Here is a 17875-nt window from a genome sequence, read left to right as displayed (position 1 = left end):
GGACAGCAAAGACTTCTCTCTGCCAGCACCTGGAGTCTCTGGAGAGACTCCTGCTCTGACAAGTGGTGCCCTATCCAGTCCCTGGGCCCTTGAAAGGAAAGCTGGTGGAATCCAAGGAAATCGACTTTGGACGACTTTGGACCGATGCCGCTGCTGAATCCGGTAACGCCGCCTGCACCCGACGCCGTGACCTTCACTGGAACGCGATGCTCTTCGCAGGCCCGACGCCGTGGCAGCCCCGCTGAAGTCCGTGACTCCGTGGAAGACACTGCACCACGTCGTGACCGACGCCGCTCGAAGTGCACGGATTCAACGTTTCGCACAGACGCCGCGATCCCCGACTTCACGCATCGGCTTGTTTTCACTCTTCACCAAAGGTACTGTACTTGAGGGTCTACACGACTCCGTGTCCGGCGCCGCTGGTGTCGGCTTGTTGAGAACAACTCCGTCACGACGCCGTGTTAACATCTGATCGAAGCATTTTTGTTTCTAAGCGCTATTTTTTAGTTTAATCTTTAAAAATTCATAACTTGACTTGTCTATGTCGGATTTTTGTCGTTTTGGTCTTGTTTTGTTTAGATAAATATTTCCTATTTTTCTAAACCGGTGTTGTGTCATTTTGTAGTGTTTTCATTAAGTTACTGTGTGTGTTGGTACAAATACTTTACACCTAGCGCTCTGAAGTTAAGCCTACTGCTCTGCCAAGCTACCAAGGGGGTAAGCAGGGGTTAGCTGAGGGTGATTCTCTTTTACCCTGACTAGAGTAAGGGTTCTTGCTTGAACAGGGGGTAACCTGACCGTCAACCAAAGACCCTATTTCTAACACTAAGGAATTATAAGGGTGTTCCAGTGTGCCAATTGAAATTGGTAAAAGTGGTCACTAGCCTATAGTGACAAATTTAAAGCAGAGAGAACATAAGCACTGAGGTTCTGATTAGCAATGCCTCAGTGACACAGTTAGTCACTACACAGGTACACACATTCAGGCCACAAACTATGAGCACTGGGGTCCTGGCTAGCAGGATCCCAGTGAGACTGGCAAAAACAGACATACATGTAAAAACGGGGTTAACATACCGGGCAAGAAGGTACTTCCCTACAAATATATAATAAGGATCGATAGGCTGACGTAAGTTTGTATTTGAAGAACTGATTCAAATATCCACCCGCCCACATTCCATAGAACATAAGAATGTAGTAAAGGGTACTTTACCCGCATGCACACAACACATAATAAAATATATAAACGATAAGCTTATAAACGGGGAAAGGCATTAGAAAAATCTGGTCCTCAGACTTTAAACAATTTATACTTGTTATAATGAGAAAGAGATAAAGACAAAAAGAAAGATGTGTACTAATTAGCACTCAAAAGTAGGTAATGATTTTTAATTGGTGTTGGGGAGTGGTCACATGGTTTAAATACACTCACTCTGCACTTAACTCTATGGCCAGTCGAAGGCTCAGGCCGAAACGCGTTGCCATTTGTGTTCTGGATTTTTGCACTCAGCACTTTTATACTTTATGAGATGAAATAAAAAAAAATTGGAACCTGGATTGGTGGTGCTGGCAAAACCGGGCTTTCGACGTTAATGGAGTGACTTCTTTGTGGAAAAAAATAAATAAATATATATATATATATATATATATATATATATATATATATATATATATATATATGTCTTTTGTCTAGTGGCAGTTTTGATGCCATAAAGTAGCGCAGATGGTTTATTGTCCTGCTGCAAAGGATATACAGTTATATGTATTTAGCTGAGTGGATTAGTAAAGGCAAGCGTTACCTGCGCTTTAAAACAAATGATGTGCGAGGGGGACTATGGAGATATGAGGGACACTTTTGCTGGGTGGTACTGAGGGCATTAGAAGAGGAGGTAATGGGAGGCAAAGCACCAAAAATGACTGTCGCATCGGGTGCCACCAGCGGTAAAGGCTGTGATGATGGGTATGTGGTAAGGTCAAGTAATACTGTGTCTTTTTTGTTTTTTTCATTGTCTTCAGATAATCTGCTGAATCGGAGAAGAAGCGAAGGTAAGGTAACGACATTTCCTATTGAACACATCAAACATACCCACAAGCAATTTTGTGACTATCTGCCTTCTAGGTAGGCTAATAATTTAGAGGGACGATTTAGCCAGTAGCAGAGATGGCGCCTCGTTGGATGGCTGCTTCTCAAGCCCTAACTTGTGTTATGGAGGCCAGTTCTGATGTAGGATCAGAGACTGAGACAGCAGATACTGAGACAGCATCTGAGGGAGAGGACAATGGTGCAGAATCTGGGAGAGATTTTTCAGTCGGCGGAGTCCCATCCGATGACACCTCTTCCAGTGATTCTGAAGAAGACGATGACGACAGCCGTGCTGTCCCTTCGCAAGCACAATCTGTGCAGTAGGACAGCATTGGGCTAGGCGAACACAGAGAGCAGGTGCATGCAGTCACTAGCACAGAGAGAGTGCTCTCTTGCCAGCCCCCCTGTTTAGTTTAGCCCCAAATTCCACCTTTTACTGGTGACGGTGGATGTAAAGTTGATACAGCTAACTTTTTGCCAGTCGACTACATCCATCTATTTTTGGATGTTGACTTCCTTCAGGAAATTGTGCAGCAAACAAATTTGCATGCAGACCAATTTCTGACGGAGCGTGGAGGCACTCTAGGGCCCCGTTCTAGGGCATGCCAGTGGACTCCCACTTCGCTGGTGGAGTTTAAGATATTTTTGGGCCTTACGCTTAAAATGGGGTTAGTGCAGAAATCCACCATGCAGTCCTACTGGACGACTTGCACAGTTTGGGTAACCCCCATCTTCGCACCATACATGAGCAGAGATCGTTTTTTGCTACTGCGGGGCATGCTGCATTTCAATGACAATTCTGCTGCATTGCCCCGGGACCATCCATACCATGACAGGTTGTTCAAAATTCGGCCTGTTGTGGAACATTTGTCTGCCAGGTTTCCAGAGATCTATACTCCTGGAAAGAATATAGCAGTCAATGAGTCCTTGATCCTGTACAAAGGACGGCTGCCTTTTAGACAGTACATTGTGAGCAAAAGAGCTCGCTATGGCATAAAGATGTACATGCTGTGTGAGAGCTCTTCTGGCTATGTGTACAGCTTGAGAGTGTATACAGGGGAGGATTCTACCCTAAACCCCGTAGGTTACCCTCCCGTGTTAGGGGTCATAGGTAAGATTGTATGGGAACGTGTCCAGCCACTTCTTCACAAAGGGTATAACCTTTATGTGGACAATTTCTATACAGGAGTAGAGCTGTTCAGTGAGCTCTACAAAGCTGGCACTGTGGCCTGCGGTGCAGTTCGTTGTAACCGCAAAGGATTCCCGCAGGAGCTTGTTTGCAAGCATCTCCAGAAATCCCAAAGTACTGAATTAGGTTCTAACGAACTGCTCGCAGTCAAGTTCTTGGATAGGCGTGATGTATACATGCTCACTACAATTCATGATGAGAGCACTTCCCCCATCACGGTTTGGGGTCAGATGGCCAAAGTTCATACGCCCATCTGTATTCTAGATTACAATAAGTACATGAACGGAGTGAACAAGAACGACCAGGTTCTTCAACCATACAATGTGTGTCATAAAACTCACACGTGGTACAAGAAACTGTTTACCCACCTGATTCAGATGGCAACATACAATGCGTATGTTGTTTACCGTCAGACAACCACAGGAAGACTCATGACTTTCCTTGACTTCCAGTTGACTGTAATTGAAAGCCTCACTGCTGTTACAGAAGCAGCAGCAGCCTCCACCTCATATGTTCTGGAGGACGTGGCAAGGTTGCAGGAGCGACACTTTGCTGATCGCATTCCTAAAACACCCAAAAAGGATCGTCCATGTCGTCACTGTAAAGTGTGCTCGAAACATGGAAAGCGGCAGGAGAGTCGGTATTACAGTCCCCAGTGTCCATGACAACCAGGCCTCTGTATCCCTACTTGCTTTACGTTGTATCATACTAATGCAAAGTTCTGCGGAATCGACTGAGGTTGCGCTGCCATTGGGTAATCCTTTCAGTGGCAGTGCATGGATACCAAACGTCCATGGGCCACTGCTTCATTAGGCAAGGAGCCACAGAATTTTATTTCATCTACTTCATCATGGACTTCCTTATGAACTGCTTGAGAGCTAAATCCACCGTCGGAACGTGGTAGGTGTTCTGTTCAATTAACGTGCATTATATTCTCCCTACTGCATATACTAGTGGACAGAACATATGCCACATTTTCTTCACCAGCATGTCAGCCTTAGTTTCAACAGTAGATATGCTCGCTCAGTTCGAGGAATCGCTTTGTACTTGGACACCCCCAACTTGCATCCACAAACTAGTATAGGTTCACTTGGCAATTATACAGGATTAGTCAGGACTCTGATGAGAACAGAGACATGAATGGGTAAGGAAAGCTTATGGTAGGTGTGCCTTCACAGGGATATTGCACAGGTAGAAGGCAGATAGTAAAGGTAGTACAGATGTACATCATCTACACCTATGGATTCAATCCCATTGGTGCCATCCCATTCTCTGAAGGAAAATGACTTCTATAGGTCAGTGTTTGACCTGCTTTTCATGTTCATCCTCCATCAGAACTTAGTAGATGTTCAGTTTGCTCTATAAGTGCATTACAGTCACAGCACTGCACATAATGTGGCTGGGACATATGCTACGTTCTCATGGACTCCCCTGTGTGCCAAAAACTAGCCATTTTCATAGCCTGCGACCTTCTCTTTAGGGAACATCACAAGCAATCCCCATCATGTCTCCCTTAGTTTCAAAGGTAGATATGCTCACTCAGTTTGAATGAATCGCTTTGTACGGCATACTCGGACACCCCCAACTTGCATCCACAAACTGGAAGTAGTTGGATTTAGCACAGTGAGTGCGTTAAAGGCGTATGAAAAACATGTCTTCCTGAGCCTCAGGTGGCTGTCACAGGAGTCATTAGTAAAGGTTTGTTACGCATGCATTTGGTAATGTTAAGGAAGAAGGAGGCAGTTACTTGACAGGTGGTAAAATGTAGTCAAACTAATTCCGTTCTGTGCGTGTGAATGTGATGGGCCCTTGTCTGGCAGCGGTAAGTTAATATGAGTGCAGTGATTGGTTGGATTGGGCCCGTGGCCGGCGGTATGAAAGGGTTGTTTGTTGTGGGTGAATGGTGGGTGAATGGACCATAAAGATGTTGGTGCCTGGACGCGGCTTTATGGCCCACCATCAGAAGGCTTGGTTTCAATATTCAGATACTTTGCTAAGTATTCATGCTTTGAAACCATAATTTCTGGAGGAGCTAAAACCAACCAGTGTGAGTGGTGGGTTAACTTTAACAAACTAGTACCAGGGGAGTCCAAGGGTGCAGGACTTGCGTGGCTCTCATCAGTTTTCCTTCACCCAGAATCCCCTTGAAATCACAAAATGTGCTTAAAAATCCCATTTGCCTTGCATTTCAATGAGCAGAAGTCCAGGGATCTGCATGCAGCCACACATGTTCTACCACTCAGCAGTCCACTAAGTCTCCAGCGAAACACTGCCTCACTTTAGTGAGTGGGCAAGTGACCACAACAGGGAAGTACCCAAAACGGATTGTGGAGAACAGCCTTGTTTTTTAAGACAGTCACCTAAGTATTTGGTCCTGGGCTCAGCAGCCATATAGGGAAACCTACCAAACGCAGACATTTCTGAAAACTAGTCACCCAAGGAAGTCCACGTAAGTGTGGCGTGTTTGAATTTCACAAAGGTGTCTTACCCAGAATGCCCTGCAAAAGTGAACCGTTGATTAATACCACTATTTTTCCTTTCTTTTTTATCACAGAAACTACAGGAATATGCAGGGATCCTCAGAATTCCTACCACTCAGTGTTTCTCCACTTGTCTTGATAAAAACACAACCCCACTTGTATGCCTGTGTCTAGTGCCTGCGTCAGGAATGGATCACACCAGGGTTAACAGCAGCCCTCATGCAAGGACTGCCATTGACCTTTGCGTGATCCATTCCTGTCGCGGGCACTAGGCCTACCCACACAAGTGAGGTACCATTTTTATCGGGAGACTTGGGTGAATGCTAGGTAGGAGGAAATGTGTGGCTCCTCTCAGATTCCAGAACTTTCTGTCACTGAAATATGAGGAAAAATTGTTTTGTTTGCCAAATTTTGAGGTTTGCAAAGGATTCTGGGTAACAGAACCTGGTGAGAGACCCACAAGTCAACCCACCTTGGATTCCGCTAGGTGTCTAGTTTTCAAAAATGCACAGGTTTGGTAGGTTTCCCTAGGTGGCGGCTGAGCTAGAGGCCAAAATCCACAGCTAGGCACTTTGTTAAAAACAGCTCTGATTTCTTTGGGAAAATGTGATGTGTCCACATTGTGTTCTGGGGTATTTCCTGTCGCAGGCACTAGGCCTACCCACACAAGTGAGGTACCATTTTTATCAGGAGACTTGGTGGAACACAGAATGGCAAAACAAAAGTTATTGCCCCTTGTCTTTCTCTACAGTTTTTCTTTCCAAATGTAAAACAGTGTGTAAAAAAAGACGTATATTTGAGAAATGCCCTGTAATTCACATTCTAGTATGGGCACCCCGGAATTCAGAGATGTGCAAATAACCACTGCTTCTCAACACCTTATCTTGTGCCCATTTTGTAAATACAAAGGTGTTCTTGATACCTATTTTTCACTCTTTATATTCCAGCAAATGAATTGTTGTATACCTGGTATAGAAAGAAAACCTATTGCAAGGTGCAGCTCCTTTATTGGCTCTGGGTACCTAGGGTTCTTGATGAACCTACAAGCCCTATATATCCCTGCAACCAGAAGAGTCCAGCAGACATAATGATATATTGCTTTCAAAAATCTGACATCTCAGGAAAAAGTTACAGAGTAAAATATGGAGAAAAATGGCTGATTTTTCAACTCAATGTCAATATTTTTTCATTTCCGCTATTATTTTCTGTAGGAAAACTTTGTAGGATCTACACAAATGACACCTTGCTGGATTCAGAATTTTGGGGTAAAATGGGGTATGTCTCAGTAAAGTGCCAAAATTTGGTTGAAAAATTTGGTTTTCTGATTCAAGTCAGTGATTTTAGCACCACAAACCTTTTGTTGATGCCATTTTCAGGTGAAAAACCACAAGCCTTCTTCGGCAGCCCTTTTTTCCAATTTTTTTTAAACAAACACATTTTTTGCTGTATTTTGGCTAATTTCTTGGTCTCCTCCAGGGAAAACCACAAACTCTAGGTACCTTTAGAATCCCTACGATGTTGGAAAAAAAGGACGCAAATTTGGCATGGATAGCTTATGTGGACAAAAAGTTATGAAGGCCTAAGCGCGAACTACCCCTAATAGCCAAAAAAGGTCTCAGCACTGGGAGGGGGGAAAGGCCCAGCAGTTAAGAGGTTAAAAGCTACAAGGAGTGCACAACCCAGAAAGATCACACAATCAAAAAAAAACTAAGGCCCGTATTTATACTTTTTTAGCGCCGCATTTGCGTCGTTTTTTGACGCAAAAACGGCGCAAACTTGCAAAATGCCATTGTATTTTGTAGGTTTGCGCCATTTTGCGTCAAAAAGCGGTGCAAATGCGGCGCTAAAAAAAGTATAAATACGGGCCTAAATATACTCAGGAACCCATATGCCAAAAGCACCTCTAATGGCTGGCACATTACCAAGCGTACGCAGTGTCCTACATAATATCATGGTAGAATGTACGTTCTTCAATCATAATGCATTTCATTCATGCAAATATTCCATAGTTATATCATAAATATACACTAATTTTTACTTGTATTTGTAGCAGAAACATGCACGAATTATAACGTTCATTTGTTCGTACCATTTCTGCAACAACAAAGCATTAAAACAACGGACATTCCATTTCAGAGTCTCATTCCTGGTTTGCAGAAGATTGCCTAGCAACCACTGAGAACCTAACAACAAGGGCTAGACACCCCAAATCTTCAGGGTAAAAACCCTTCCTCCAGAAGTATCTAAAAATCTAAAAAAAAACGTCTTCTGGGGCCACTCTTTCTTGGGCCCCCTCTTTCTTGGGTCCCGTAGACTTAGGGTGGCAAAACCAGAAATTCTGTGGAATACTACTGTGGTCCTTATTCGGAGGGGGCACGACTGCTCCTGTGAGCCACCCATAAACTAAGTGTAAGATAGCGAATGGCTCCTGGGGTGCTCCTTCTGGCCCGTGTCACCTCCTTTCATGTGAACACAGTTCTCACTGATTCTTTTCTGTGTTCCTAGGTGGCTGACCTGCCTTCCTCCTAGGGCCCACATGTTCTGACGCCACTGACCTGCACAAGAGCACAAACCTGTAAGGTCAGATCCATGGGCGTCCGCAGGGGGGAAGGTGGTCAACGGGCTGGGGCGGCTTTTGCCTGTCCCCACCTCATCCCCCAGATTTAGGTATAGCCTGGTGTGCAGGCTCACAGTGCAGCATAACACTATGGCTGCTGTAGCGTTGCCCCATGTGCACTAGTACCGTACTAAAATTATGCCGCCCTTCCCCCCGGAAACATTTCTGCAAACGCCCATGGTCAGACCAGCTTCCCAGGCTCCGGGCACCAATTCTCCTGTTAGTGGAGAAGCTTGCATCCGCTTTTCTCTCTCCTGCCAAATCATGCACACTTTAGTCGGGGGTGGGGCAGGAGGACTGGGAGTTTGTCTCTTCCTACTTCCCTGCCTCCTCTTTCTCCCTGTGCCTCTCATCAGCTCACGGGGCAGAGGTTCAGGCTCAAGAGTCCCCATAAATTGTTCCTCATTTCAAGGAGATTATTAGAAGATGATCATTATGGCACTCCCGAACAATGTGCCACTCCACTATCCCACTCCTGAGTGGAAACTAACAGTCCACAAGCTCAATGGGGAATATTTAATGAACAGCCAAGTTCCACGAAGGGAAAGGCAATGTTGCTCACCATCGGATCCTTTGTTTCAATGTTGCTTTGACCCAGAATAGTTTTTCGTTTTCTTCTTACCAGTGGCGTGCTGCAGCCACCATGAGTGTACTGTTAGGGCTGTCTGGCCTCAAAATTTTGGGTGTATGTCTCAACAGCCCCTAAACAATACTGATGACTTCCAGCAGCAGTGGCTACAGAAGCTCATGACCTGCCCTCCTATTGTAGCTCCTGGTAGTCTCTACGGGTGTGTGAAATTCACATAATTTGCTTAGATGTTATCATGCAAAATGTTGGAAATAATATGCAAAATTACAAGAAATGGAAAACCTGCATTGATTTGCCCCAAAAGTTTAGCATTGAATTCATCCTCGTCATCCATTGTGGACGTTTGGATACATTTTACCAACACAAGCTGCTCATGTTCTGGCCATTCGTGATGTTCCTGTACATTACACTAAAGTTTTGAGTTTTGCTGCAAATGGTGTGTAATTATGGAATGTGGTGTAATAGAGCATTTTGGGGAATTTTAGATGACAAGCAAATATCTAAATTACACAAGATTAACATGGATAACAGAACGTTCACCTGTATCTAGCAGTCTCCTGGCCTGCGGTTTTCCACTGGCAGCACTATGAAGACCTCAAGGCAGACTGCTCTCTCTGAACAGACACCACAACCTCCTGACTGCTTGGAAAGTAGCAGGACCTCCAGCAGGAGTATAAACCACACGACCAGTCCACAAAAGTCCCAGGGACACTTACACAGGGTCCCCAGCAAGTTCTTTCTCTACTGTTTGTCAGAAGGAAGTGAGAAGCCTTCACCACTGGGCCTGGATCTGGTGACAGAGTCCAACAGAGCCCAGAATGTACAGAGGTCTTCCACTACATGCCAGGGCTCATAAGCAAGCCTGTCTGTTTTTCCTTTTTTGTGGTTTCCTTCATTCTCAAAGTCTCTGAGCTTGTGCAAAAAAGGTGTAAAATGGAGAGAGAGAGTTCTAGAAGATGGGAGTCACTATTTAACCCAAGAAAATGCCATATCAAACCTCTGTCCCTAAGTAGGAGCAAGCCAGGAGACGGCCCTGAGTGAAAACATGTAAAAATATAATTTTTGATTTTCAGACAATACTATTCGCAAACAGTGAGGAAGGTTTGGTGCCTCTTTCTACTTCTGATGGTGCTATCTGACAATAAAGTACCAATTCTGAGACATATTGGGTGAAATGTATTAAAACAGGCGCTCTGCTCTGCGCTGGATAAGCCTTTCTTGATAAGGCGCCAAGGAGATCCCTGAAGGGATACATTTATGCTGTAGAAAAAGATGTGAGTCTCAGTAATGTCACAATAATGTCACAGATAAGGTCACAGATTTAGAGGAAGACTCATTGCTGGGGAATGAGTTGGTGTCAATAAATGAACCCGGGAATGGAGGGATGAGGATGCAGCAGGTTGCAACTTCAGAGTGGTTGGCCTATGGGAGAATGTGAAGGTCCAAAGCATGGGGTTGTGTATCAGAAATTGTGTAAGGAAACTTATTTGGGGGGCTCTGTCATTTCTTTGTAATCGAGAAGGCAGTGACATCACCACCGAAAGCTCGCCCTAGGGCAGTGATGGTGCAACTGCTTCAGTTCTAAAACGGCTTAAAAGTAAGATGCAGTCCTTCCTGCATTCAGGGGAATGTGTCTGGTCTCGCATGTTCCCCCAGTGTGTGCAGCGCATGCTATGCGGCTTTTTATGCAACCTAAAAACTCTTAGGTTTCTTTTCCTGCAAGACCTACTCAGCCGACGATCCACCTGAAACAAACAAGATGAGCACCCGAGGTGAGTAATAGTAAAATTAAATCATTTAAGTGCCAGATGACTCAACGTCTGGTTTGTGCCCACAGGAAACTGTTTACCACACTTTGGAACGTCAGTGAATACCTGCTGCTCGAGCTGCCCACTGGAAAGTAGACCTGTCAATGAAGCCCGACCTCTCCTCATCTGTCCTCCTGAAAATAACCTGAAAAACATAATGAGACATTTTACCAGTTTTGTATATTTCAAGGAAAGTTCCTATCTTGAAACAGTTATTTTAGGTGTCGAATGATTACAGTGTCCGTTCATTATAGCATACACAACTAAAATATCGGTTATAGAGGCTTAGAACACTGATTTGCATAGCGAATATTCATCTGATGAATTCAGTGTGCGCCGTCAACACAAATAAAAAAGCAACGATTTTCATGTTTAAAGTTTTCCATCAAATCATGCTGGGAGACAAAATGTTTAGTCTGTAGAAACGAATAAACACGGAGACCTATATATCAGATATTGTGGATGGGACGCAGAATGCAGTTGCCACACGTGTGTACGAAAGGGTACGATAGCAAGACCTCAGTGGAACATGTTTACAGGCTGGACTGCCCAATGGGCTTGCTAAACACATATCATCACGTCAGCAATGGGCTGTTTGAAAGGAATTATTCCAGACTGATAAACTTGAAGGACCATTTTTAGGTCTAGCCTAACAGAGCAACTGTCATTTACAGCTCAGCAAGAATGGCACTGTGCTGATCCCATGCCTAAAGACTTTGCTGTGTAAATGACAAAAGATTGTCATTTTCTAGCTCAGCATGGATGGCACTGTGCTAATCATATGCCTAAAAACTTTGCTAGAAAAACAGATATTTGGGGTGAACAAATCTAGAGTGTCGCTGGTGTTGTGGGGGTACTGTATACCCGGTTCTGTGCTTGGGACGAGGATGTAACCATTATGTCCCGGCACCGGAGCTCGGAGGGAGGGCTAGCGCTCCCTCCGTGGGCTTCCCCTCCATGGCAGGGCTGGAAGGGGAATCGCTTCCCCTTCCACCCCGACCCAATTCGGCCCCGTGACATCTAATGATGTCAGCATGCAATCACGTGCTGACCTCATCAGAGGTCACCTTCCATTGTGCTGGAAGCATGCTTCCAGCGCGAAGCGGAAGATAAATGCTATGCATTTCTCTTCCGCTCGGGGGGAGGGGGCAGGCAGAGGCATGAAAGGAAAGGCCTTTTCTTTCCTTTCATGTCTCTACAAACATTTCTGCTGCCCTATCACGACAGCAGGGATATATATATATTTTAATTTGTTTTATGTTTTTATGTATAGGGAGCGACCCCTTATGCAAGGGTCACTCCCCTGGGGGGCAAATTGTATTTAGGTAATTTCTACCCACCTTGGGGGCAGATTGGCTTATTTTTATAGCAGAAACCACTAGACACCAGGGAAGTTTTTTTTTTTTTTTAAATTGGCGCATAAGGGGAGCGGCCCCTTGGGCAAAGGCTGCTCCCCAGGGGGGCAAATCGGTGTGTTATTATTAGGCCAATCTGCCCCCCCGGGGGGGCTAGAAACCCCTAGACACCAGGGATGTATTTTTTTTGTTTACTTTATGTTTTTATGTATGGGGAGCGACCCCTTAGGCAAGCGTCACTCCCCTGGGAGGCAAATTGTATTTAGGCCATTTCTACCCCCCTTGGGGACAGATCAACCCATTTTTGTTAGGCCAATCTGCCCCAAGGGGGGCAGAAACAACTAGGCACCAGGGACTTTTTATTTGCAACAATTTCACGCAAGGGGAGCAAATTTATTTTAGGTAATTTCTGCTCCCCTTGAGGGCAGATTGGCCTATTTCTATTAGGCTGATTTGCCCCCCCCCGGGTCGGTGGGGGAAGAAACCACTTAGACACCATGGATTGGTGTGTGTGTTCTGTTTGGGGTGCAGCCCCTTAGGCAAGGGTCGCAGAAAGCCAACCAGAGACCAGGAAAGATTTTTTTTCAAAATAAGCGGGTGGGGGTATGGCCCACCCCAAATAAATGGGGCCAAAGTTGTTCTGCCCACCAGTGTGCATATGGGGCAATTACTCCCGATCCACACCTCGGGGGGGCAGAATGTCGACTAGATGACAGGGAATTAAAAAAAATAAAATAGTGTGGTGGTGGCTACCAACCAGTATGGGCCTAGTTATGCCCCCATCCCAACTGAAGGGGGTAACAGTCTTTCAGCTCTCCCCTCACACACTAAAACATCTTATCCCACGACAAGCAAGAAGACATTTGATTATTTTGGGTTTTGGTTTTACATTTGGGCCATGAGAGCTTGGCTAACTCTCAAAATCATCCCACTTGGAAAGGTGAGGGCTGCAGTTTTTGGACTTTGGGACGCTGCCATGTAGAAAAATCCACAAGACCTAGACACATCTGAAAACTAAACATCTGGTTGATTCCAGGGTGGTGTTCTACACATGCATCCCTGCATCATTTTATTACCCACAATGCCCTGCAAACCTCCAACTTTGCTGGAAATCACACATTTTTCCCACATTTTTGTGATGGAATCTTCCGGAATCTGCAGGAATCCACAAAATTCCTACCACCCAGCATCGTCTCATCCATACTGATAAAAATTCTGCTGCACTTGTCAGCCTAAAAATGTTTTTTTCAAACTGCCCTTTTGGACCCGCTTTGGTTCCCCCTCAATTTCAACATGTTTTTGGCTCATCCCTGTCACAGGCACTTGGCCAACCTACACAAGTGAGGTATCATTTATACCGGGAGACTAAGGGAAATGTTGGGTGGTAGGAATTTTGTCCCGGTGTGGTGATCCCACACAGAAATGTGGGAAAATGTAATGTTTTATCTAAATTTGAGGTTTGCTGAAGATTCTGGGTAAGAAAACATTGGGGGATCCACGCAAGTCACACCTCCCTGAACTCCCTCGGGTGTCTAGTTTTCAGAACTGTCTGGGTTTGGTAGGTTTCCCTAGATGGCTGCTGAGCCCAGGACCAAAAACGCAGGTCCCCTCTGCAAAAACAGGTAGTTTTGTATTGATAATTTTGATGTGTCCAGATACTGTTTTGGGTCATTTCCTTTCGCGGGTACCAAGCCTACCCACCCAAGTGAGGTACAATTTTTATCGGGAGACTTGGGGGAACGCTGGGTGGAAGGAATTTGTGGCTCCTCTCAGATTCCAGAACTTTCTGTCACCGTAATGTGATGAAAATGTGTTTTTTGGCCTAATTTTGAGGTTTACAAAGGATTCTGGGTAACAGAACCTGGTGAGAGCCTCACAAGTCACCCCATCTTGGATTTCCACAGGTGTCTAGTTTTAAAAAATGCACAGGTTTGGTAGGTTTCCCTAAGTGCCGGCTGAGCTAGAGGACAAAATCCACAGCTAGGCACTTTGAAAAAAACAGGTATGTTTTCTTTGGGAAAATGTGATGTGCCCACGTTGTGTTTTGTGGCATTTCCTGTTGCGGGTGCTAGGCCAACCCACAATTGGGAAGTATCATTTTTAATGGGAGACCTGGGGGAACTCTGGGTTGAAGGGAATTTATAGCTCCTCTCAGATTCCAGAACTTTCTGTCACCGAAATGTGAGGAAAAAGTGTTTTTTTGGCCAGATTTTGAGGTTTACAAAGGATTCCCTTCAAAGTATGCTTTGAAGGGCCTAGGAAGAAGACCGTGATGGTTGAAACGCATCACCCTAATTTTGTTTCTGAGTCATTATGGATTTTGTGACATGAAATGGAATTTTGGATGTAAATAAAGTATGTGTATATATATATATATATATATATATATATATATATATATATATATATATATATATTAAGGTACAGAAGTACAGTTAAAAGTAGTAACTGAGTAACGTATACTTACCTTTATTTGCTTACCTTCACCATATTGTTTTAGAGTATATTAGATTATATTGTCATGATAATATCTGTGCAGGATGCTAATTTTCTATGATATTCTGACAGCCACTTTACACAACCCTGAATGGCCCCTTTCCTCTCCTACGTAGAGTGCTCCTGTTTACCAACTACCTACAATCTAATACATGCACTGGGTTATCTGAGGATGGAGAGAACTGAATATTCAATCTGTCTAGAGTAACCTCAAGTTTGACATGAATGCTGGAGGTTCCACTGCTGACCAGGGTGTGGTTGATTAAACCCTTATTGTATTGAATCACTGATTCATGTTTATCATCAGTTCTTAGCACCATTGCTATTTTTTATCATCATAATATTTGAAAAACCAAATTGCTGACCTCACATCTTGGCTTCTTCCTTAAGAAATGTCTGCCTATTTTATTATTACCTTTAAGCAGTGTTACACAGCGAAAACCAATATGAGATTTACATTCTTTGTAATTTGTATTTGTATGTTCAACTGCAAATGATTCATCAAGATTTGCAGGAGAGGAGACAATGACCTAAGTGTTACCTGTGCCCTGGAAATACCACACACCAATAGGCATATTACATAAAATGCAGGGATGAAGCTATTGTGCTTGAGATTTTATTACCAATTTATCACATTTACAAGGATGTGTTTTTTTCTAAATTGCTTCTGTAGCAGCTAATTTTTTTAAGTCAGCCAAAAAACTTAGGAGCATATCTACAATAAAGTGGAGTATCATAAATGAGGCGCCACTTTTCTTTTGCCCCATTGTGCCCCCTCCCCTAACGACACCAAGCAGATTTTAACCTATGGCTGGAGGAATTAAGTGCATTTGGATTTTTATTTGAAATTATCCAAAGGGGAATATCAGAAAGGTAATATCAATCTTTAGACCTCGTTACAGTGCCATTCGATCCTAGATGGTAGGACTAACGTGTGTGCAACAATAATGGTTTCTGATTTATAACTAGCGCCTACTAGGAGCTGACTTCATGTTGCACTTGTGCCTTTTTATACTCAGGGGCTAGTTGCTGTTGTACATAACTGCCTTGATAAATGTGTGAAAATCAGACCTGACATACGCGGAATGTTTTCTAACACTAACTGTCCATGTTATTCTTCATTGTTGCCACCAAAGTGTAAATTGGGCACAAAATAATACCTGCTGGCCAACACGTTTATTGTTTGTACTTGGGTGTTTGCAGCTGGATTTATCACGATAGTCCACAAGGGTCCTTTTGGTGCATCAGTTTCCATCAATGCAACCACCCATTACATCCTTTGCAAGGGTGTTTTTGAAATTCACTTGTTTTTTTATATCTCCACTTTACCCTCTAATGTCTAATGCCTCGTTTCGCATCTATGATGTTTTTGATAGCAGATGTGAACAATGTCCCAAAGGCCCTTAAACCTAACTACATATCAACAGCAACAGGCCTCTGACTCCCTCTGTTAGAGATTCCCTCTCAGGGAGCGGATCGTGCAAGAAAATCACAGCAACACCAAGGCTCAACCCTCTTTCACAAGCAGAAGGTCTCAGGCTAGCAGGCTTCAGGACTATCATACCAGCAGTAGGGCTTTGGTACCCTTTTCTATTTTCAGCAGCAGGCCTATTTAAGCACACGAAGTGGTCCTGTATGTAACTCTGTTTATTTCAAGGGTAGTGTCTCCCTAGATATCCATCCCTTTTTGCTCATATACTGATACAGCGCTGGGCTCAGCTGAAGACTTGGCCCAGACAGATGTCAGTTCATAGTTGGATCAACCATCAGACAAATACAGCTGTAACGGACAAGGATGCTGCTGAACTGAACTTTCAACAGCTTGTAAAAGGTCCTACACAAATTCAGGTCCAGGGCGTATGATTATTTTCCTGTAGAAGGGCACACAGAACTGTGAGACAACATTTCTCTTCCTAACACACCACATTTTCATCACTTTTCATTACATTTGACTGTTTGCCGCTAAGAGCCTGATTTGGAATTCGTTGGACGGATTACTCCATCTCGAAGGTGACGGACATCCCGTCAACCAAAACCTAAATCCCATAGAACATAACAGAATTTAGATTTCGGCTGACGAGATATCAGTCATCGTTGTGACGCAGTAACCCGCTCGCTGAGTTCTAAATCAGGCCCAAAGTGCCTTAAGTGCCAATTTTCACATCGCGACACACGTTTTTGCACTTTCCCCTTATGAAAAGCCTTTGAGTTTAATTCTCCATTTGATAAAATTTGGGCAACCACCCCTTTCACATACAGTAATCACATTTTAATACAAACTGTGATGCAAGCTGCTCTCTCAACCGAAAAGGTTGTGGTGCTAGGTGCCTCGTGAATAAGAACTTTACAAATAAACTTGAGAATTAAACCACCATGCACGCCCTACGTAGAATAGTAAAGTCAATTGCTACACTTAAATCACCTTCACATAAAATACATGACAAAAGTATTTAAGCATAAATAATGTAGCTGTATGCAGTGCTTTCCTCTTGTTTTCCCGAGAGTTTTGATTTGACACCGCAGTCAGACTCAGTGATTCATGAACAGGTGAACTGTTTCTCAGCCACAGCTTAATGACACTCCTGTTTTTAATCCTCCATCTTAACTCTGGGTGGGAGCTACAAGAGGAAATGTAGTCTGTGATGCACAATGCACAGCTGTTACACAAACGTCATGGCTTCTGCCTCAAATTTCTCAATGTTTACACCATCTTCCTCATTTCACCTTCTAATTGGTGCTCTTGGTAAAACATTTAGCCATCAGTAGTCCAGTTAGACCTGCAGTAATTGGAGGGGAGTCGGGTCCTGTGGCATCACTTGTTTTGACTGTCTAGCGTCCCCTGGGTCTATACAGACATGGGTGATGCAGGTGACCCATTCAATGCTCAACAGAAACAATGCTTGTGCCACTACTGAGCACGATATCTGCTCCTACTCTCCAATAGAAAGTAAAGGGAAGAAGAATGCCTGAGGACAGTGTGTAAGGGCCAAGGTAGTACTGTAGGACGAAGAAGTGACGGACTTGAGGACTGTTGTGGAGGGTAGCAGGACAGAATATATTTTATATCTATTATAAAAGAAGGAAGGATGGAATCCCTGTGCCAAGCAGAGGCTGGACAATAGGTCCAAGTATGTACACTTAGTCTGGGTGAAAAGAATTGAAAGGTAGAATAGGGAGCAGCTTTTTTTGTTGAAGGGCATCTTTTTATGGATCCTCTGTACTTGCACAGATGCTCTATTGGGTCTAGGCTGAAAGGGA

General features: G+C 44.0%; 1 protein-coding gene across 1 annotated transcript in view; it reads right to left on the bottom strand.

The window, feature by feature from the left end:
• Window positions 1-17875, bottom strand: part of LOC138297008 (calpain-13-like) — a 511734-nt gene that overhangs the window by 78464 nt on the left and 415395 nt on the right. Inside the window, exon 23 of the mRNA XM_069236526.1 lies at window positions 10833-10911. Coding sequence (XP_069092627.1) covers window positions 10833-10911 — 79 coding nt within the window. The remainder of the gene's footprint in view (window positions 1-10832; window positions 10912-17875) is intronic.

The sequence above is a fragment of the Pleurodeles waltl genome, chromosome 5 (genome assembly GCF_031143425.1).
Source record: "Pleurodeles waltl isolate 20211129_DDA chromosome 5, aPleWal1.hap1.20221129, whole genome shotgun sequence".
NCBI classification, from domain to species: Eukaryota; Metazoa; Chordata; class Amphibia; order Caudata; family Salamandridae; genus Pleurodeles; species Pleurodeles waltl.
Note: the sequence above shows the minus strand (reverse complement) of the source record. Positions and strands in the feature narration are given on the sequence as shown.